Genomic DNA, 24,358 nt, shown 5'->3' on the forward strand with positions numbered 1-24,358 from the left:
TGAGGGTCCTATTTTCAAGCTTTTCTCTTCTAGCTGAAGGCTCAGAATCTCGTGACATCAGGAACTGTGTCTTTTACAAAAACACAAAATGTTGCGAGACTCGTAAGAGCAAGAGGGTTGTGCCAGCACTGGATCCTGAGAGGTTCTTTACAGGTGGGCTTTTACACTGGCTGGTACTGTGGAAACACTTTGCCTTTCTTATTCCCATCATTTTTTTTTTTTTTTTTCAGTTCAGCGCTCCTAAGCAAGGGTCTGGGACAGGGACGGTATTTTGTTTGCACCGGTGGTAGTTTTGGGGTGCCCTGTGACTGCCAAGTGCTACAAAAGGACAAATGAAAATATAACACTGAATAAAAAATGACTATTACACTCCAACCGGGAAGGGAATTACCAGTGAAACTATCTCATTTTCATGCATGGGTAGAGCTGTGAAGTAAAGGAAAAGTGTGGAAAATTTAAGACTGTTTATGGCATTCAGGCATTTGCTTTTGAAATATATGTCTTTTTGTGACTTCCTTTCTTCAGTCAGAAAGAGGCATCAAAAAGAAATGATTGTCTCCAATCTACTTGCTTCTTCTCTGAAAAAAAAATGTGCTAGATCAGATAGTCTAGAAAGTGTCAATAGCTCAAGAATCCAGGAATGAAGCTAATGGACAAATACAGACGTGGTGTAAGCAGGGCTAGACTTCATTAACATATTTGGAGTTACACCCGCTAATACCAAGTCTGGCTTTGGCCCTGAATCAGCAATTCCCCAGTGAACAGACTACATGAAACTACTGCCGAATTTGGCCCATTTCATCTGACATCTGCATCCTGCCTCAAAGTGGCATGTCACACTTACTGCACATCAGATCACACCTGCCCAGGCAGTCACAGGCAATTGACTTTTTTGTTAAAAAAAAAAAAAAATTAAAAAATTTAGTCACATATCATCAAGAAAAACAACATTGTTTTAGGACTCTTATCTCTTCACTCCCAAATATCCTGTTTCTTCGAGCTGCAGTGGCCAGGACCAATAGAAACCTCTTCCTGCCATTGGCTGACTTCATTTCCCAGAGTTAGCACAATCTCATCCGCTCTAAACAACCTCATCAAAACTTCTTTCTGGTCAGAGCGAAGCAATAATTATTATTAGCAATTATTAGCGATCAATAATCTTGATCACATTATGGCAAGCACTATTAAGGTAAGGAAGGGGTACCTTTTTTGTTGGAATTTTTTTCAGTGGCATGTTCTTTGGTTTCCTTTATCAACCTAGATAAGTTAGAATTGGGCAACACCCCCACTGCCACAATAGAGGACAACAAGATTTCCTTTGTACTGCCTAGTAAATTTCCTTTTTCCTACTCCAACCATCCGCAAGGCTTAAAAACTTCAAACTCGGAAAAAAAATTGGGTTTTTTAAATTCACTGTTCAGTGCTGTGGATTGCATATGCGAAGCCCTTTTATGAGAGCTTCTGAAATTTCTTGTAGGTATCATTCTGACAACTTGGATGTGTTTGCGGACTGCCATAAGGGGAGAGGGTGTGCAACTGGAAGGGAAAAGAGGGTTCCTAAGACCACTAACCTTTTGGATACTTTTAAATGTTTCTCTTGTTGATGGGGACTCAAGTATTAGCAAGCGGGAATGAGAGGCACCAGCTCTTGTTTCTGTCTTGTGCAGGTGTTAATTATGTGCTTTTCTAGAAACTCTATCCTGATACTCGGCACCTTTCTGAATGTTATTTTAATGGTGGCGGTGAGATCTCATGGGTGTGTTCTTTTTGTTTTAATTTTCTGGACAATAAAATTCTCTTATTGGCTTATAAATTGATCTCGGTGCATGGTTTGTTTTTTTTTTTTGAGAATGGCTTTGCTGAGTTTTTCAGGTTGTGTCGCTTAGAAAGTTGAATGTATCTATATGTCTATCTATGTAGATTTTGCTTCTCTGTATGTTGCAATAGATAGCAGTTACAGATATAGCAATAGCTGTGATTAATTGCAGAAGTATAACTGTAACTAAACGCTTTGTGATAGTGAAACTAATTTTACGCAAAGAGCAAAACGGCATGTACAGTGAGGACTCTGCAGCATTGTATTATCAGAGTTGGGATCAAGGTATTTGTTTTCTTCGTGGTATTGTGTATTTCTGTACTTTTTTAACTATGCCAGAGATTTAGTAAGAGATATGGAATAGCAGCAGTGCCTGGCCATTAGCTAAGTGGAGCTGCAGTTGGATTTCTCAGTAACTTCTGCTTAGATGTTTACATTTTAAAGATCATTTGATGCTTTTTGTTATCATTTTTGAAATTAGAAAGTCTTGCCTGAAGACAATGTGATTAAAAAGACTAATGAACTTTTCGCAGTCACTGATGCTTTCAAGAAGCTATCTATAGAGACAAAGATCTGAATCTCCTCTTCATTACTGGCCAGTATCTATTATATGCTAAGTAGCTCCTGAAACAGCTGAATTCCCTTTGGTTTTGCTGCACACTTCAGAGCACGCAGGACATGACAGGCGCTCTACGAAAATCTTGAGGTTCAGGGGGTCAAGTTGTGCATTGCTAAAAGAAAGGGCTATGTGCTGAGATAGCAACGCTGGTTTTTGCGTCTATTAATCAGAACGTACTATCAATGTTGATGGGAAATTTTTTTCAAAAATGACGGTACAATGACATTAGATGTGGTATGTATTTTGAGGAGATATTATTATTTATTTTTTGATGTTTTGGTTGACTGAAGTATAATAGAGTAAATGATTGTAAACAATATCTCATCGTTATTATTTCACCTCCACCTTACAGAGGTGAAAAGAGACTGTGTGCAGCTGTGTATTATGCAGCCTGATAACTCAATGCAGACAGCAAAGCCTCCTGAGTGGAAAAATGTACATTTTTGTCTCCTCATCTGGAAGCGTGAAACTTTCAGGGGGAAATAGGCATCCCAAAACATTGGGGATTTTGGTGCCCAGGGTGCTGGCAAGGCCTTATATTCTGAAGCAAGGATTTTATTTATGCAAGTGCAAAATGTAAAATGACTGAAAAGAAGTGACAGGTGCTTTGTACTCTGGATGCAGGAAAAGTACTCTGACATGAAGCTAAGCCAGTCCAAAGAGATTCAATTCCTCTTCTATACTGAGTACATAAAGAAGTCATTTAACTGAGAGGTTTCCAAAGTAAAGAAATTCCATTTGAACGCCAAATGGGTGTTTGTGCTTTTGCTAAACAGTTATGTTTAGCAAATGTTTTTTGCGATTTCCATGTAATGGCCTGTGTTGTAGCTCAGCTGTCCCAGTGTAGGTGACAAGAGGCTGTGGCCAAGGAAGGTGGAGAGCCTTATCTCTGCACCAGGAATTCACTCTCTTCTTTAAGGAAGCCATGGAGTCATTAAAGGTCAAAATTGGTTTGTGAATGGCTATGTGTTTTTTCATAACTAGGTAGAAATTGCTCTAGATGTACATACATGCGAAGGTGGCCTTCCAGTAAAACTTTGATTCATCCTTTTCTTACCACAAACCTGCAGACAGACCCATGGGACACTTGGGGCTCATGAGAAATCAGGCTGATTTAACTGAGCCTAATCGGGATCTATGAGGGCAAGCATTTGTATAAGTTACTTTAATTCTGACCTTTACGCTGTAAGAGCGGCCACCCTTGCTCGGGCCGGGACCTCTCCCTCTGACTGGGAGCGGGGCTGGCTCCCGCGGAGGGCGGCATAAGAAACTGCGGAGAGAAGAGTGGTGGGATAAGGTGTGTGCCTCCACAGCCAGGATTTTGGTTTCAGTATTCAGTCAGGGGGCTGATATTTCTAATCCACTTGCTTCCCTATACCTGGTGTGCACACAGCTAATCTCACTGTATGCTTTTTTGGCATTTGAAGGATAAAATGTTTTTTTCCAAGTTTTTTTCAACAGTCAGGATTTCAGCAATAAGGTGACATGTTTCCTTCTGGCACAAGTAGTACCTGACAGATATGTGCAGTAGCACAACGGTGGAGGGCACTGAAGCTGAAGACTATCAAATCAATACAGCACTGCTAATTATAAGCATCCCAGTAGTTACTGTAAATACAATTTTAGGAAATATCAAAGGCTTCTGAATTAGGCATCTGTCTTTTTTTTGGTGGTTTTTTTAATAGAATGGAGCAAAAATTACTTAAGTGTTACCTTGGGATGAAGCAAAAATACTTATCCTGAAGGTCATTTTGGGTTTTTTTCCCATTATCCTATAGTGGAGGAAAAAACATTAAATAGAAAAATACAACTAGAATCTTCTTCCTTGCCATGTAGCAAGCCTTGTTATATTTTTCTTCCTACCTGCCAATGAAACTATATTTATTCTTAGAAAAGCTATTCAGTAAGTTATCTTGACTTTACAATGACTTATTGATTACACTTGTCGATATTTCTTTTACTCTACTTTACTTCTAAATATGCGTATGTCCACTTTTTATTATTGATTTCTAATGTGCTGGTCACATGGAAGCTACGACTTCTGGGAGAAAAAACTCTGTGTATTTGATAAAGGACAGGAAAATCTTTGTGGTTTCTAAGGCTTGAAAGAGTAGGGATATACTGATTAAAGCTGTATATAGTGGCAAGATTTTTTTTTTTTTTGGTGAGGAATCTTAGTGTGTGGTTCTTTCTATAGTATTACTTTTCTCTCACCTTCTTTTAGAAAATTCAAGTACTTGCTCAAATATTTCTAAATCCAAGGAATGCTGGAGACAGTTTAAAAAAAAATCTGTTCTTAGCGTATGGAAACATTTAAGTCTTTGTTTAGAGGACTGCATCTGCACTGAATCCAATAGAATTAATACATAATTTGTACTTCTGTTCCTTTCATTAAAAAAATGACAAATGTTATTCTCTTTTTGTTCTCATCTCAGTTAGCAAATGATCCAATGGTATATTTAAGCCTCTAAATACTTCCATTGGCTTTGGTGATATAACACAACCCTCTTAAAGCTAAGCACACACCTGAGTGCTCAGGTGAATCAGAGGCAAGAACATAAAGAGTGCCTGAAACCACTTACCCTGATCTTGCACTCCTTAATTCAAAGTTTCCATCAATTTCATGAAGATTTTGTTCTGCCAATAAAGGCAGTAGAATCAGACCTATAATTATTTCCAGGTAAAACAGTATTTCTGACTCAAATACAAATGTACAATTTCAAGGAAGAAATAGTCATATAAGAACAGAAGAAGATATTTTGGGGATTTCTGTGTTGTTTTCTTTTGCTTTTAATCAGCAGTCATTTAACTCGGTCATCTGGTTTGTGGCTACATATGCCAGAATGAAGTCAAATATAAGGATTTTGCTTTCCGGAATTAAGTCCCCAGGCAAGGAACAGCAGCTGCAAAATGCATATGTTTGACTGTCTGAGTTGGTTTGTTTGTTTGTTTTTATTTAACAAGAACTATATTATCTCTTATCAAAATATTTTTCAGCAAGTTCCATGATGTTAAAAGAATCAAGTGCTTTTGGAGAATGACTTGCTGAAAGATAAATACAGAAGTAGTCTTGAGAAATGTGAATGCCAAAAGAAGATATTTATTTACCAAGTGACAGTTTATAATCCGGTAAAAATATATAATGCTGTTCACTCAAAAAGAAGTAGGCTTCATAATGCAAGTATCTAAATCAAGCCAACAGAATTATTTTGAAAATCAGCAAAGTGGAGAAAAGAGAAAAGAAAAATCGGGTTTGTATCACTTGTATAATCAATTTTAACAATGTGATGCAGTAGAAAATGTCACATGCAGTGCCAATCCTTGTCAAGTTAACAAAAATCTTTTCATTGTCTGCAGCGTGTTTTCTTTCAGATTCATCATTGACTATTTAAAAATTAATTTCTTTTGATAGATAATTATACTATCAGTTTTTCACATTGTCAGTAATGAAAAGCCAATGAGGGGACAAAATGGCATGTGAACTGCTGGTCATCTTGCTGTCCTTAATATATATTTGTGTTTTATAGAAGAAATGTTGACTGTGTTCCAAACACTGACAACAATACAGAAACTTTGAAGTGCTTATGTGAAAAAGGTATCAATCCTTTCCTTAAAGGTTGGATGTGTCTCTGTGGTTGAAGGGGTAATTTTAAATGTTGTAACCAAGCCTGCCTGAGATTGGATAGTGCTGTGTCCCTCAATTTGTTCCCCCTGCCCCCCTTAAAAGAAGGACTGTATAATCCTGTAAACAACTCATCTCAGTGAACAGAGGGAGTTGTTTCAGGAAATCTGGTGAGATTCAGGTTGCAAACTTGTATCACAAGGAAGGTACCTCTGTCCTTGGCATGCATCCTTAGGCACCAGGTTGCTGACTTTTACTATGCAGATAGTCATCCTATTAGAAACATTAAGCATTGCTTTCAGGAAAGGAATATTAGTTGGTAATAAACAAGTAATATTAGTAATGGTTTTTAATAAGTACTGTGTACAAACCAGTGTACAAACTGGTAATTATCATGTCATAAATCTGATTTGTTTCAAAATGAAATGAATAAAATGACAATTTTTGTCATTAAAATGTCATTGAACATTAAAAGGTAAAAAAGAATAATGAGTAACAGCAGTTTTTTAAGGCTAGGGTGAAGGACACACCAAGGAATCGTCCACATACAGTGGACCTGGCAAATGGTCTCTTGCAGTGGTGGATTTTGGAAATTAATGAGTGGAAGGAATGCATGTGAGATGATGTGTCCCTTCACTTGCAATGTATGTTTATTTGGAGTGTATATCTCAACTGACGGGTGGGAAATGGTGTCGCTAGGCTGGCGTAACCTTTTTACACTAGGAAAAGATCTGACTTGCTCAGTTAAATGTATGTGTTGCCAGGTTAAGCAATGCCTGATAGATGGGAAGGAAATACAACAACAAATGACAAGGACTGGGTATATGCAAATACCTGCAGGAAGGGGTGGCGAGTAACTATTTATGGGAAGTGGCAGAACTCTTTAAAATGACCTGCCTGACTTAAGAGAGGTGAGAGAGTGAGATACAGAGAAACAGTGCTATAACTGGGAAAAAAGCCACAGGAGACTGGAGATGTTTCGTTTGACAAATCCCTAATTACAGTTGTGCTGAGAGAAACAAGTAGCAGCGTATTAATTCTACGTGGAAGATTTTGCATAACCACAATGCTAGCCTGTAAGATTTTTTTTAAACCTCATTCTTTAGAGTTGAAAAACATCTTTTTTTAGACGATATGTTTATTACCTTGATAAACAGTAAAATGCTGCCACAGCAATTACCTTGATGATAAAGAGACTGTAGACAGATACTTCCTGCGTTCATTTCCTACCCAGATAAGTCGCCAAAATCAGGGACTACCAATACAGGAAATGCTTTCAATAGGAACTTCCTATCTGTTAATACCTAATTCACTGAAAAGATCTAAGCCTGTCTTGTTTGATGTAAAGGTAATGTTCTACCTGTTACTATTTAAACATTTAAGGCACAGTACAACACATCTGTTTGTGTAAAAATTTAAGACCAATGCTGTTATGCTGGACTATGAAATATCAGGGTTTTTCTCTGCAATGGTAGGAAAAGTGGCCCTGCATTTTACAATACTGCAGATCAGGATGCTTCAAAATACATTGTCATTCTGTCAGAGGAAGAGCAAGCAACCTCCCTCCAACTCCTTGTTGCCTGCATCCTTTCCTTATGTGTGTGCATGACCAAATAAAATATACATTTCACTAGCCCTTGAGATGGACTTCTCCAACAAATAGTTCAGAGCTTGTTCTGCACATATTAAAGAGTCACGGCCATCTCTTGCAATCAACAGTGACATATATATTCAACCGAAATGACTGAAATGGAATTTTTCCTCACTGTACAGAAAAATAAAACCATGACTAACCTGTATGTTTGAACTTCTGCTAAGAAAAAGAAATCTAGAGCAAAAGAAAAGTAAACAAAGACAGAATACCTCCATTGCTAATTGTAACTTCAGGGTAATTGCTTTCAGGCACATGAATAGAATGAATGAGGATTTACGAAACCTGAAGTGAAATTGGCCAAAATGAAGTCAAAATATTTGGCCAATGGCTTGACTGGAGCCAGGCTTTCACCCAAGATATGCAGGAGCTCAGCCCAAATTTTGTCGATGATTCGTCTGGAGTCATTCTACGTTTCTGCCACAGTGACTGAGATTGGTATCTTGGCCTTTCCCCATAGAGTTGAGTAGTCCTTTGCTATTTTGGCTTCATGTATATTGCGCCTTTTCTTCTTTGAAGAATAGACCCACATTCAGTTATCTCCTCAGACTACTGTGGGAAAGGCAGTTGTTTTAGTTTGTGTTGTGGTCTAACAAGCTGGGAATCTCAGGCTGGATTTACAGACCTTTTCAGAGACTGCATCGCTTGGAACTGTGGGGATCTGACCCAAAAGCCCAGTTACTGCAGATGGGTTCTGCAAGTTGAAGTTAGTTTTGACAAGTAATTTCCACAAGGCCACAGGTGAAGAAGCTCTAGGAAGTTGCCCCTTGGCTTTGGGTTCACAGGGGTGTTGGGGACACAGATGCTTTGTCCTGAAAGCAATGTTCCTGGGACATGGTTAGCCAGCTCTTATCTGCTTGCATATGTTTTTATTATTGTTAGTCTTTGGCGTATTCACATCAGCTTCCCTCATGCGTAAGGTATTCCCTTGGAAGTGCTCAAAATTGTTGCTTTTTACTAATCACATCAACTCACTAAAGTGGTGGCCAGAGACATTTTTCACATTATTTCCATACAGCCATTACCTTTAAAAAATTTTCCTGCAATTTGTCATCAAGGCAGCGTTACATGTACCGTTTTCATGGAATTCAGAATCTGATTGTTTAGTCTATGTAAAGGGGGGAAAAAGAGGGGGATCCTGTGCCTTTAATGTTGTTTATAACGGTTGGACAGAGCTTGTCAGGTGAAGGTTAATTGCTCTCCAGTTAAAGCAGTTCTCTGCACAGATGGGTTATCAGGGCTGAACACTCGTTACAAGATTAATCTCATTTCCGACAAGACTTCCCTTTCCTTCAACTGATTTTTGCTCAGCCATTGGACCTGTCACCAGCCGTTAAAAGAAGGGTGGGTTACCTCTGGGATATTAATGCTTGTGTGCAGTGAAACAATACAAAATGTGTGTCATATCGGTAGGGAACATCTTTAGGAGACAGCACATTTCAGTGCTGTTCTGAAGGTCGAGATTCATAAACAACAGAAACAATCAGGAACTTTTGTATTAACCCTCTTAATGAACACAAACTCCAGCTGAATCATCCGTAGGCTTATTTTTCATGTCTGTTCTCTTCTAAATGTGGTATTTTTTTAATTCCAAAGGTGTATTTTTGTTGAAAATATTAGTCAACAAAATAGCCACTTGTGAGATGTGGAACCCGGGACTACGCTTCTGAACAGTTAATCAACTGGTGGACGTGGCCATTCAGTTAATGCTTGTTTCAGCGAGAAGAAATATATCGTGGTGGCCACTCAAAGAAATTCAAACTTTGGGAGTTTTGTCTTGGGCTCTACAGTAAACCTGTTGAATTTTCCTCTTTCTCTAAGCTGGAGTAAATCAGAACTGGATCCCGTAGTGGATCCAGTTGTATCCAATGGGCTATAGAGGTGTAAGATGGATGTAAATTGAGAGGACAACCGGGCACATAATGTTCTTAGCACAATATTGCCAGGCTAGCCAAGACTGCAGCAGATCTGGCAGTCCAGGGTGATCGTGAACAGTTGGATTAAGTGAGTTCAAGGAAGCTATGGCATGAACACGAAAGTCTCACTGGAGTTTTGGGTTTATTTCAGGAGTTCTGATACAACCAAAATAACACAGCTTGGCAAAAGTCTTTGCCTGCCAAGTTTCTTCCATGCAGCTTTAGTCAGTGAATTCCAAAACACTAAACAAATATTCAAGGCAACAAACAGGGTAGCTCTTACGTTTCCTCAGAGTTTCCTGTCCTGGCTTCAGATCAGCACGATCCTGTTGACGGTGCTGAGTCTCTCCATTGACTTCAGTGGACTTTGATTCGGGCTATGTTGCCCCAGCCAAAAAAGCAAGCTCTGTGGAGGGTCGCAGGCAGCACAGTGTTCATTGAGTGGTTGTTGTAGATGTGATCCATCAAACTGTATAGACACGTGCTGAACTGAAAGCATCTGAGCTGTTCCACTGATGTTTTAGATTAAGAGTGTGCAAGCATGCCTCATTGTGCTGGACTCTGCAATGGCAAGGTGATGGCCCTCACTTTCTTTTTATTGAACTAACAAGACAAATCCAGCACATTTTATATACCTCTAAGGACAGAGTTGTCTGCACATGTGCAGCATTAAACATGTTAAGTAGTGAGGAGACTTATGTCCAGGGAGACATCAGAAAATCATGTTATTTCTTCTGATTAGGAGTGAAAATATAGACAAAGGTTACAGAGAGACAGATCATCATCCTTGTCTGATAGATACACAGCAAAAAAGGCATCCTTGTTCCCATGCATGGGGCTCCTACATAGTGAGAAGAATAAATTTGTATGCATTGTTAGTAATATTGGTCAAGAAACAGTTATTCTCCTGAAAATGTTTCAGTGAAGGTCTTTACTGAAACTGTTTGTTTTTAACATATGTTTTATAAACATTTAGCAAAACTAAAAAATTGTCTTGAAAACCATTTTTTGTTAGAAAACGTCTATCTACAAGCTTCTGTCAATTTCTTAGTTTTCTTTTTTGTTTTCTTTCAATCATCAGAGTAGTCTAATAACTTTAATGCTGAACTCTCATGGTTTTTTGAATACTGGTGGAATTAAAAATAAATTTTCCTTTAATTTAGAATCCACAGGTTTTAAGGAAATGTACTCACTACAGTTATAAAGCTGAAATGAAAGGTAGACAGGAATTTAACCTATGGATGTCATACTCTTCAGCAATATGCATTCAGAGCCAAAGAAATTCGAGTAAGTGGATTCCATTACGGGTTCTAATAAGATAGGAAAAGTGCATAGTAAATCTTTACAATACCAACTAAATCATTGGTGCTTTATGCTAAAGGATGCAAGTTTAGTAGAAAAGTCTTTAAATGGACGAGGTTGAAATTTAAAAAAAAAAAAAAGGGTCCCTCAGGTTAGGTGGTTAAATCTCTGTTTAGAGCCCTGAATAAGGATCTTGATTTTCCAAGGTGCTGATCAACTTGAGAGTTCCCACTGTTTCTGCTCAGTGAGACTTCAGATGGTTTTTTGAGGATGGACTGCTTACTCATAATTGGAATGTGTTGTTATGCCACTTACCTGCTCTCACTGATGTGAAAAAAACTCTACTTAGTCAATGCTACCTTTCTAGAAAAAGTAAGGAAAATTGAAAGGGGCTAGATCTTTTTTCCTAGGAAAAGTCTTTGTTTAGTAAAATAATGTAACTGAAACGTGAAGAAAGAAAGTCACATAGGAGATGAATTTGGGCAAAGTGGCTTTGCTGTACTCTTCTTTCTTGTACCTTCCTCCCAACCTGTAGTTTTAACCAGCTGAAATGCTAGAAAACTGCAGTTTTGCAAAACTTCTCCTGTGTTTTCCCTCCCATCTTTAATATACAGAAACAGAGGCTGTTTTTGTTTTGCAAACAAGTAACCGTTCCCTTTTAAATCTTCAGACCTTTCATTTGATAGTGTTTTATTCACATGGGTATCAATGACATGCTTTCAGCAAAAAATTGCTGCTAACTATTACTACTCGTGCAATGCTTTCATTTTTTTTTCTCACTTAGGATGGGAAACTTTAGCTCCAAACATTCAAAATGGGATAACAATGAACTACGAATTGAAAAACTGCTTGGCGGGCAAGTGTGTTGCAGATTTGACAACTACAGCACCTTTTTTAAAAAATGCATTTAAGTAGGTGTTAAAAATATTTTAAGTAAAGCATAATCTATAAAATGTATGTGTAAATTACTGACTTTGAACTCATTCTGCATTAATTCTTCCTCTGTAATGGTGCCAGATCCTTTCCAATTAGCATGAATGTTAAATCTTAGCTGTCTTCGGTTTCACTTTTTTTTCCCCACATCTTCATCACATATTTAATCTAACCTTTTAGAACCCAGACCGGACCAAATTCAATTCCAAGTATGTTTCTCTTCTGAGCTTGGGCCTTCACAGTGCTGTTTTCCTCTTTCACAGAGGTTTTGTTTGGCCTCGATCTCTTGTCAGTCTCAGCTGCTTCTTGGAGGATGCAATTCTTGCCAACTTTCACAGTTTTTATCAGGAGTCTTGTGATATTTAGCAGTTTTCTTAAAGGACAGTTTCTTAGATTATATGAACACTTGAAGTCTTCAGTCTTCATTGACAAAAGACTCTCTAGTACTAAAGAATCTACCCTGAAGGCTCAAAAGCCAGCAGGCAGACCCAAAGTGCATTGCTTTTAAGTAGTCTCTATTTCTGAGGCCTGACTTAAAAACTCTGAACACTTCATATAACAGGGCTGAATTCAGCATAGGGCAGAGATCCTGCAGAATAACTACACACACCGCCTGGACATTGCTTACCCGCTTCTTAAGGGGCTGCATGTGGTGTTAGTACCACTAAGGTCTTGACCTAGTCCTATGTGCAGAGGTAGAGCTCACACAAAACAAGTACCTTGTCTAAGGGTCTGATGCAGATGAACACTCAGTAACCTGGAATTTTAGGGTGCTCTTTTTAATTAATGAAAATAATGAATCAAACGCATTTCTGGTCATGTTTCTAGTTTGTAAGCTGGGATTCAGATGGATTCGTGCCATCAGATGTTCAATATTAAGTCTTACTCCTGAGGCTGTAAAGAAATAAAGCTGGCAGTCTAACCTATTGGAGAAACGTATTTTCTGTATAGTAACTGACAAAAGCTTCAGCTCATTTTTTAAAATCTGAAAATACCCAATGTTTATAATATCACAGGTAAAAATAATGCACCTCTATATATCTTAGTAGCAATTTTCTCTCCAAATATTGCAATTTAGGGGGCTTGAAGGCTTTTATGACACTGGAAAGGATCAATTAAGGGGACTGGTAGGTTGCTTGAGAAAGGTCAGCATTACGTGGGGTGCCTGTGAGCCCCAAGGCATTGTTTTCCTTTTTTTTTTTCCCCGAGCTGCTCTTCTGTTCCTTTCCTTAGTGAAAAGAGGAGGACTCAGAGAAATTCAGAAGGTTGAGTAAGAAGATGATGAAAAGTGTTGGAAAAGGTTCTATATGAAAGTTTTAAGGTGGAAGTAGAGAGCAGTGGGACGCAATATTGAAATTAAGGTGACAATAAGGAACATTATAATTTTTGTCAGTAAGAAATATTCAGAATTCAGAATTCACAAGATGACATGAATTTCAGGAAATAATATATGTTATATTGTTCACCTTCTTATCTGCCTTTTAAAGCTTGAAATTCACATTCTTTTAGCTGAAACTAACAGTCTTAGGTTTTCAGCTGACTCTAGAATTTAGGTTCAAAGGAACCTAAGGTTCAGTAAGATCATGAAAGTTGGCAACTACTGTTGTTAAAAAGGAAGCTTGATAAATCCTCAGAATTAACTCTTTTAAAATCTTAGTTAGATAAGATAAAGTAAATGGGATTGGGATGATGCTGAAAATGAAACTTCGAAGTTTGATAATGACACTAATGCTGAGCAAAAGCAGGAACAACGCAATTTTCTTCAAAATAGTTTACAAACTACTGCATAAGCAACTGAAGCAATAATAATCAGTGCCAGTCAGTGCTGGAAAAAAACAAAATGAAAGGCGGGAAAACAAAATCTGTCAAGGAGGTACTTTGAGTCATGAAGTATCCTAAGGAGAACAGTTTTAGACTTTCTGAAACTATCAGCATAGTATACAAGAGACACTAGAAGAAAAGAAAAACCAAGTCATTATACTCTGACTTTTCGTGACAGTCAGTATAAACTGTAATCTCCAGTACTTCAGAGACCATTTACAATCACCAGACTTGTATAAATAAATGAGAATGTGGCCAAGCAAAGGAGAACAGAGGCCCAAACTTCCAAAAAAGTCTAGCTTTGCAAGCAAAGAAGTCCTACACAAAACACCACCAAAATTTCCTGATTTTTCTTGTGAATTAGGCAAATGCACAGAGAATCCAAAGCTCAAAGTACAAGCTGAAAAGTTGCATTTGCTTTTACAGAACAGTGGGCAGTTGTGGAAGACTCTTTTTTGGGCCAAGATGCTGTCCTGAGCTTCTTTTATTAAATATGGCTGGGCTCAAGCAGTGAGCTCCATTGCTCCCTTCAGCTGCAGCTGGCCAGTTGCTGGGCAAAGGCCACTGCCATCCTCTGGGAGATCATCACTGCTGGAATGGATGTGCTGCCCCCTGCAATGAGGAAATGCTGTCCTTTCCAAGCACGCTGTGTCAGGGCAAAGACAAGCACTTCCCTACCTGCCTTGTACTTGGCAAATGGCAGACGAGTCATCTGTCTGTTCTAGGGGAAGTGATGCCTGTGGTGGTCCCGGCACGACTGCGGGAATGATACACAAGGAGGAGTCCTCAGTTCATACATGTGAATGCATTCTCCTTATCACCATATCATTTGCGGGGCAGGTCATTTAGCAAACAGTTTAGCATAACATATTGGAGGTTCACATAAGACTATTTGTAAACTCAGCTGGCTCAGAAAGAAACTGCACTGTGATTTCCTAATTTATCCTACTGTTAAAAAGCCCCAACAGAGCTGGCACGAAAAATGTATTCAACCAGCCACTGTGTTTTTCTAAGCTGTATCTTCTGTATTTGCTGTAGCATGAACGTGTTAATATCTACCCATTCTATTCCAGTCTGTTACCCAATGTGTCCACTAAATACCAAATGCTGATTCTATGTTCTTTTAGATGACAGAGGAAATTTAATGCAGAAGCTCACAATAGAAGTGTTCACTTCCCTGACCTTCAAGATATCTTTTTTCCTCCTTTCTCTTTTAGTATTCCTTTCTGATTTACTTTTTAAGCTTCCTAGAACCTGCGCGTTTGCTGATCAAATGTCAAATCTCTAAACTAAAATGAATATTTTTTAAAATTAGTTTTGTACACTGCTCAACAAAACCCCACCTCATTTGTCCCCATATATTGAAGTCTTACAACACTAAGCGATGGATAGTCTCTAAATTGTAGCCACTGTGGATATCTTCAGCACATCAAGTCCTCATGAGCATTACCTCGATTGTCTCTGATTGTCTCAGTTTCTCTGGTTTACTTTGTTATGCTCCATGCCTTCCCAGTGCTCCAGCCACCAGCAGAATCCTCCAGTCTCACAGACTTCAGCCTATTTTTTAATCATCCATATTCTTTCCTTCTCTAGATTTCTTTGATCTCCTTTAGGACTGCTTCATCTCTTTCTCTGTTTTCTTTTTCACTCAGATTGCCTTTTCTCTGCTTTATGTAATCCTCAGTTACCCTCAACCTGTAAACACACATTTCTGAAGGACAGAGCTGGTTTCACACTGTCTGTATCCTGCATCTTCACACAAATGTCTTACACCCCTTTTTACCAGAAACACAGTTCACTTGACTCTGCAAATTTCAGTACCTTGCTTGTATGAGAAAATATTTCCCTATGAATAATGAACACACAGGAGGAAAAAAAGTCCAAAACCCTCCTATTTGTATAATTGGTAGACTGCTAATTACTCCTGTTATTGCTGGCTAAGTACAGGGCATTTTGTCTTTTTTAATTCCCATGTTGTAAGCCCAGTGGGAACAGAGAGTTATGTAGCATCGATGCATCAGAGCAGGTTCTGTACATGCATGATCTGGTGGCTAATGACTCGGACAGGGGACTGGAAGGGAGGCTTTTCAGTTATATCCACGGATCCACAGAGTGACTTGAAAAAACTACTGTGTATTTTCAAAAACAGCTGCTGTTTTTTCAGGTTCCCATCCTGAGACACTTTCCTTGTGATTTTCAGAGCTTTTCTGTTTCCCACGGAATTGGTGTCATTACTAACATCTCTGCACTTCTAATCTGGTGTGAAATGGGACATTATACTACACAGCTGCTAAAATTTCGTAGGCTGCCACAAAGCTCAGTTAATGCTGAAGTTGTTCTAGTGCTTTGAGAAATATCTATAAATTCAAGCCTGTTAGCTCTTATTTACAAATAGTTCTATTTATGTCAGTAGAAGTACTCATATAAAAGATCAGAGTGGAATGCAAAATTTTTAGCTACCAAGTTTTAAAATGAGTAGTGTAGTTTTCTTTGCAAGGACTGATATTTCACTGACACCTAAAAATATTGTAAGAGTTAGAAAAATATCCTCAGGGATTGTACTAGAAATACAGAGTCAGGAACTCTGGACTTTGAAAACTGCATAAATACGAACTGAATTTTCAAATAACTGATTAAAAAAAAATTATTTGTGCATGTGACAAATATAATATTTAGTGTACTCAACATACAAAGCCTATTTGTAGAAAAAGTAGAATACAAGAAGATGTGGTAGGAATTTTAAATGTTTCTAGCAAACATTTTCTCCACAGTCGGGACTGAAGTTTGAAGCTTCAGAAGATAATAAACAGCTTTAAAACATGCCTGGTCAGTGATGAAATGCTCAACATGAGGAAGCAAAAATCTTCCTGAAGCCTTAGATCTGTTTTCCATATTCTTACAAAAGAGTTGGTTTCTAAAGATCTGTTTTCTATTTCAGTGTTACTGGAAGTATCTTATAAGAAAAGAGTTCAGAAACCTTTTATATATTTAAAAGACATTCAGAAGAGTCAGCGTTCTCTTAGTAAAACCAAGTATGTGTTTCTGTTAGCTCTGATGGAGCGAAATTAGTTTGCATTGAACAATTTAAAATAATTCTGTTTTGGTCAAAATAGCGTTTGAAATCCTCAGCAATCAGTTTGTATTTGGCTGGCTGCAGAATTACAGTCTTGAAAAATTCATGCTTTGCACAGATGCCTAGTTCAAACATGGATACCTGAGGCTGGGCACTACATGTATGTGTACATCATAATTACTTGTTTGACTTGCAAATGTGTTGAACACCCACAACTACAAAAGCCTCATTAACTGGATGTGTTCCAGGTGAATTGAATGATATATTAAGAAAACTCTAAGCCTTTCCTTGGTCAAATTCCAGTCTTCAGTCTGTCAGGCTCTCAGAGGGAAAATAAAACATAAAAATCCCACCTTCCTGCTCTCATGTCAAGTGCAGTTATTGACTTACTGTTGCCTTTGGCTTACCTCAGCTGTTGGCAGCTCCTGACATTGTCAAAAGCCAAGCCCCAGCGTTGCAATAGGGCAGGAGGGTTCTGCACCCAAGGGATGAAAGCTATCTTCCCTTTGGTGGGACATGCTGCATTAGGGAATTTGCCCCAGCAGGAGCCTGCAGGGATATTCCCTCCCACCCTGCACAGCTGTCTATAGGAGGGAGGGTTCAGGACTGACGGGGGAGTGCAGGAGGGCACTGTCAGTACTGCACATTGCATTTGTTCCTGCATATTCTCCCCGCTGTGAGGTCCAGGGATGGTCCTGGGCAGTCAAAGGGCATCCAAAAGTGGAGAGATCCCTCCAGTTTCCCCCTTGCCACCATCATGTTGACACAGAGAGGGTGATCAGCTTAGAGCAGAGCCAGAGAAAGCAGCTGCAGAAGGAGCCTGGACAGGGATAAGTCGTTTGTGTGGTTTTAGCTGGGCTTGCTCCAGACTGTGCTGAATAGCTCTTTGCTCTTCCTTCCCCCTTCCTCAGTCTTTTCTCTTCACTTCCACACCAATTCTTGCCTGCCTTGCATAACAGCCTTTCATTTTTTATTATCTTCTGCATAGCTCATTCAAATTGAATAATAACCTCTGGCACAACTGTGACAGTCACGTTGGTCACACTATGCTCTTAACTTGTGCTTTCAATCTGTTTCCCTCTGCTTGTGTCCCTTCTGTGTTAGCTGCAAGCATTTTGTGACAAGGTCTGTCTGCTGCTTTGCCTTAGTTCCGTGCCCAAGATAGCAGAGTCCATTTCTTTCTTGCATCTAGCACTGCATAGCATTCATAGTTAGTAAATACTACTGAGGCATTTGAAAGGTTCTTTTTGCTGCAGTACCATGGCAGTTTCGAAGTCCACAGCAGGAAGTCAGCACATCGTGACATGAGTGTTGCCCCATATCTCCTTCTCTGTAGAGTACACCTTTCATGGTAATGCCAGGTCTTGCTGACACAGGGTAGTGTTTTGGACTGTGGGTTTTCAGTGCAAAGGATTGCAAAGTCTGTGTTTTTGCATCTTTTATGAACAGAAAAAAGAAAGGAACTGCATTTTTTTCAGTGCAAAAGCAGTCTCTCCATACCCAAAGATTTCAAAGCTGATCAGATTCTTGATTTGGGGAAAAACTTTCCAGTTGCATTGTTGATTCTACAAATGGCTCCTTTCTTACTTGCATAATTGTCATGGACAGCAAGGCTAAAATAGTTTGTTCCTTACTTACTTTTATTCCTTCTTTCTGCTTTTATAGCCTTGACAAGCCAAATATGGAAACAGGATTTAAAAATGGCATGGCAACATTTATCATTGACTCTTATCATATGTGTCTCAATGAGTGATATGCATTATACCTATGGGAGTTTAGTGTATGGGTTTTCTTGGTTTACTGAATACCAGGAACTTTGGAGATTGCTCAGGTCAGCCAGGAACTAAATCAACATGATCTGGTTTTCCCTTCTTATAGAACAACATGTATCATTTTGCTTTATTTAGTCCATGCTTTCGTTTTATTAGATTGCAGAGAAGCATAAATGGTGTCTGTTTACATTCCTTACTGATTCAACTTGAAATTATGACCAAGTATGGCTTGAGTAGTCTATAAAAAGATATGGTAGTTTCTGGCTGTCAGACATATAAAGGTGTTCCTGGAAGCGCAAAACCCAGAGTGCAAATCAGTTAGCCTTCCTGATGATTTTGAAACCTCAAATCCTTTGAAATAGTTGGCAACTTGCCTGTTGCATATTTACAGTTACACAACTCTTCCTCTCTGTGACTTTTAAAAGTTCCTCCTTCCTTTTTTCTTTAAGTCCCTTGGCAGCATCAAAACAGCTTCTCTCCCTCTCTCTCAGTCTTTCCCCTCTCCTCTGCCCTCCCCCCTCTAGCTCTCTCTCTCCTTGGTATGGCACATTGTTCTGTGGAAATGGGTTGTTTTGAGTTCACACTTTGTTTTCCTGCTGTTTTTCTGGGAAGCTGGACACGGCACAAAAGATATGGGAACAGCTTGTAGGAAATGGGTTTGTTTGGGGAAACAATAAAAGAGAAACAGCCGGCATACCTCTCCTGTATGTTTGAAGGCATAGGGTAGAGTATATAAAGCCATTTTGTGGGTCATTTTCCAAAGAAAAGTAAATAAAAATCTTTTCTTTTATCGTATCTTAAGCTTTGCATCCACACAGCTTCACTTCATATAGTAATGCTTATTAGACACTTGGTCTTATTAGCAAGGTCTGGGGAAAAGCATCTTAATGGTTTCTATTGCTGTAGTAAATGCATATTTCAAGGTTCTGGACTTGAGATTGTCTTCATTTGCATTGACTTTCACAGTTCACTTTTCATCAGTGGCAGCAGGTGGTCTTTTTTGTCCTTCTGGAGCTAATGTTGGTGTCATTGAAAAATACAGTCAATATCAAAGCTGCCGGGTATGGTTTTAGTAAGAGTGATCATGCTGGTAATCACTGGTTCAGAAGAGATACTGCTACAGAGAAAAACTGCAGGATTTTTCTTGTAGCCACATCAAAGATATCGCCACGTGCATTTTCCTTTTCTTCTTCACATGTACAATTAAAAATAGGCCACAACCTGTTTCTGCTGCATATGATATTCAGCAGAAGGCATGGTCGCAGAGCCACAAGTTGCACAATAAAGATAAAGGTTGAATTGGTGAGGTAGTTCTCCTAAAAAAGTGAAAAAGAATGAAAAAAGTTGAAAATTTTCTGAACTAATTGTTTATATTTTGTGATTTTGGATTGGTGATTTTGTTTAGAAAGAAATTGCTTAAATAAAGTAGTAAGAACTCAGTTTAAATCAAAACCACAGGTGTAATCGGGATTAAATTTTTTTGACCGTCACAAAGCAAATTTTTTTTGTATATGTGAGGGCTTCTTGTTGTGGTTGTTCTGTTTTGTTTTGTTTGGGGTCAAACAAAGAACATTCACTCCAACCTTTGTCTGTCATAGGTATGAAACAACATTTTTCTTCTGATCTGTTGGTTTGGCTACTTCTATAACTGCAATATATCAAAAACCATACCAGTCTCCCTGACTGATCCCATACTTAATGTTAGAGGTAAAACAATATCCTTACTTTATACTGGTTAAGCAGAGCGGGTTAAATATGCTTAAACATAAGCACACACTTAACTTTATTGCTATTTTACTAAGCGCTCTCCTGTATTAATCTTTGCACACACAGAACTTACTTAATACTGTGGCATTCAATCCCGTATTAATTTCATTAGTCATGTTTTGTGGCAAATGACTAAAATAACATGTGCTGAAGTATGAATCAAGATACTCATTATAAACAATTATAGGAAAGTATGTTAGGCTATACACTGTAAAGGTTATCATGACAGGAAGTCATATTTTACATACACAGTGGGTGCACTTGGAAAGTCCATTCTGAATTTAGAAAGATTACCCATCTAAGCAATATTCCATATGCTTGTGAAATGGGGAATACCATGAGAAGTGTATAATCCTATATATGTGTATATTCAACGTATACATGGAAGATCCAGAATAAAAGGTGGCTGAGGAAAAGGAAGGGAGAATAATGTAAACAAAAGACTTTCTGTAACAATGTTGTGCAAAAATGGAGAGCACTTTTAATGTAGTGAATTTTTAAAATGCAATAGCAATTTGCATTTTAATTCCAGTTACCTAGTGCAGAGAAATCAGTCAAAAATATCAAGACAAATACATTTGGAAGCAAATAAAAATATCCGTACAAATAAAGATGGCTTAAGCAGTGTTTGCAAAAGCTATCAAGCAAGGAAGTTACTTTAATAAGTGTTGGATGTGATAAGTGTTCTCTAAATAGGAAGGTGAGAATTTTAAATGTGTGTGAAGGAGAACATAGGGGAGCATCTGAGACCTTGTCAGCCAGCAGACAAGAGGATCTCCAGCTCCAGGGGGTCCCTGAGGAGGAAGCTGAGCTGCAGGAGAGAACGGTTCCCCCTCCCTCTCTCTAGGCTGATTGCTGTGCCTGGCTGCTATCTTGAGAAGACCAGCCAGATTTAACGGGTAACACGCCTGATGGACACCCTTTTGTTTTCCTAGCTAATATTACGTTTGGAGCTAAGAACCCCTTGTAACTGCAGTCTTTCCAACCAGAAAGTGAGTGACCCACTCATCGCACCCACATGCACACACACGCACACACGTGTGCGCATGTGCACAAACACCACACACAGAGGCACTACAGGGAAGTGATGGGTCACGCAGAAGTTCAGTTCATGGCCATTGTCCAAGTGTTATTTCCCTAATGCTGTTAGGCATTCATAAAAACCAAAGTTTCACTGGAAAGGAAAGTAAGTTGGATGCTCTTTTTCAGTTTTACCCCTAATATTTAATTCTTTCATCAATGCAATGACTGTAAAGGTCTCTTCATTCCTTCCTATACATTTCTCGTCACTTTGCTGATGAGTTTGGCTTTGGTACATAGTATGATGTAAAGAAAAGTATTTTAACACCTGAATTATTTTTACTTTAAAATTTGTTCAGAGATTGAGGATGGGATTATCTAAAAATGTATGTGTGTACACATACTTATGTGTGTATATATGAGGCATATATAATTATATATACAAATATATATGTGGTGGGTCAACCCACCACAGTTAGCAAGTATTAAACTTAGTATAAATGTAATGTATAATCTTGTAGTTTTGGCTAAAAGGTAGGAAAAAGCTGCAAATGTTACCCTCTTGTGATAACACTGGACAAATCTTTTGAATAAGGCAGAAGAAAATCATGTGGTATCTTTATGTTAAGAATATTCTCACTGAAGTTTCCAAAACCAGAGTACCAGGGCAGTTACCATGTTCAAGCAAAGCCTTTAGTTCTGGACAGATGACTAACTCCAATAAATATGCAGTAATTCTTGAAGACATCCCATTCAAACTGCTGGGGCTACCTGTGATGCCAAAGATTTTAAGAGGAAACATGGAAAGGACAGGATTGCATACCTGGAATGGGATCGGTGTCTTGTTTTGGGCAGCTGTTTTGGTCCTAAGACTCCTTCCCAAGATAATTTTTATCGATTAGCAAAAGTTCATAGCAGGTGTGGCATGCAGCCTCAGTTCACTTCCTATTCGGCTGTGGGCCACTTTACAACCCTGCCACCTGTTTTGCCGAACAAATCTTTGCTTGAAATATTGCTGAAAAAAACCCCAGATGTATGTATGTATTTTTTAACAAAGTGGAAGGCTGGCTGCTCCTTCAGATTGGTAAAGTCCTATACTGGAAAAGCAAGGTAGAAGCAACAGGTTAGTCCTGGACTGAGGCCGAAATGAAAAGGAATTTTGTATCCAAATTTTCAGTTTTCTAGGCATTTTGAAGCCCTAGAATTTAACAGCCAAGCATGAAGGAGGAAAAAACTTCAAGCTTTCAAAGTTCATAATTGACAATACTATCAAGATGAAAAGGAAGAAAAGTCTATTGTATTGACTGAAAAAATAGTCATTCAAACTTCAGTATTACAGCTCTTTATATGGATGGAAGTGCTAAAATAAGCATACAAAGCTACAGTTTCTTTAAAAATGCGTATACAATATACAATCTGCAGGATACAATTGTATTGTTTTTAGCACTGGTGAATTAAGGTTGACATAATCATTCAGGAATACATATTCTGAGCCCAACCGATCATTGTGCTGCTCCAGCACTGCAGCCACCTAACCTTGTTCGTTCAGCTGCTGGAGCAGCAGATAAAACCTGGTGTTGCCTCAGCCTTTAAGTAGTTCACCAGCATTCTGCTCACGCAGAAGGGAAAACGGAACCAGACTCATCACTGTCTAGCACTAGATTGTCTGCTTTATTCCCTTGGCTTTTTGACACAGTCTTGTGAATTTTGAGGTCCACTTTCATTCAGAAGCCTGGTGCAGTTCTTCAGTGGTTGTGCATGGGCAGAGCTGCTTCCAAGCATACCCCTCTTGAAGTCACTCAGGCGTTGCACATGTGCTGAAGCAGATGAGGGATGGAGGCTTTCATCACTGCATTTGAACAAGCCCACTGCTTTGCTTTGACAGTGTCCAGGGCATGTGACATGTATGAAAGAGTTTCCTATTTCCATTTATTAACTCTTGGTTTGGGGTTAAACTATTCACTTGCGTTTTACTGTCAAATAAAGACTGGAGATGAAATAATTGATTGTGAAATGGTAGCTGTTTAAATCAGATGCTCATGGACACTTCCTGATCTCTGGAAGTTAGTGGTTCATCAACTCTACTCAGCATGGTAATTTTAGTGTGTGAGATGCAGGGTAGTCCCAAAGATGACGCGGAGGTTGGCATGAGGGAGTTATGTTTTCTAAGCCAACACCCATTTTTAGTAATTCTTACCAAAGCTTCCCCATCTGCAACAGTGGAACAGTGATTTTTTCTTATTTTATGAAGCACTTGGAGACCTGGAATTGAATGCCTTGTGCTACAAATACTACCCTATGATGAAAGGAGGTGACAACAATAGCTTAGGCAAAAATAGGGTTTGCTGACATTTCAGGAATGACAGTCTATATATTAGAAATGATGGTAAAGCACCACAGTCTACATTTGAATTTATAATGTCTCAGATTTTGTTCATTAAGCCACAAAATGTTAAACCTTTGGGCTTAGCCATGAATCCTCTGTTCACATTACTAGTCCTAGTGAGGCCAGGAGAATGACTTACACAAAGAGGGATGCAGGATCAGTCCTTAAACATCTGCTATTGTTTCCCAGAAATGAATCTAGCCTCCAATTTCATAACATCATTTTGATGGATGTTTGATTATTCCTTTTTTCAAGTGGGACTGGGGCAGTGGCTCTCCTTTGCTTCCAAACATCCTTTGTATTTTTCTCAGCGAGAGGTGAAGATATCAGATAAGTGGCAGCACCGGGCCTGTGTTTGGATTAACACGGACTATCCAAGTGCTTTTTGCAAATAGGTGGAGGTTGTTAGCTGTGCTGGCAATAAGATTCTCATGGGTGGAGGTGAGGACAACATCTGTCTTTCCTATCTTGTACTTGCCAAGGCTTTTTGTTGTTCCTGAACTCTCTCATGAATATAATATGTGAATTTTTGTCTGATCTAATGGATCCAGGACTCAGAGATTTAGAAGGAAAACATATTCCAGATGTGTGCTGCAATTCCTGACTCAGGTGACTGCATTTTAAGTAGTAACCTTTTCCAGTATGTTCCACACACCATAT

General features: G+C 38.8%; 1 protein-coding gene across 1 annotated transcript in view; it reads left to right on the top strand.

Moving 5' to 3' along the window:
- The first annotated feature begins 1,097 nt into the window (after positions 1-1,097).
- The window catches only part of ERG (ETS transcription factor ERG), a 64,257-nt gene continuing 40,996 nt past the window's right edge, over positions 1,098-24,358 (top strand). Inside the window, exon 1 of the mRNA XM_059829849.1 lies at positions 1,098-1,189. Within this exon, the coding sequence (XP_059685832.1) occupies positions 1,172-1,189 (18 nt within the window). The 5' untranslated portion in view covers positions 1,098-1,171. The remainder of the gene's footprint in view (positions 1,190-24,358) is intronic.

This window comes from Gavia stellata, chromosome 1, assembly GCF_030936135.1.
Source record: "Gavia stellata isolate bGavSte3 chromosome 1, bGavSte3.hap2, whole genome shotgun sequence".
Lineage (NCBI taxonomy): Eukaryota > Metazoa > Chordata > Aves > Gaviiformes > Gaviidae > Gavia > Gavia stellata.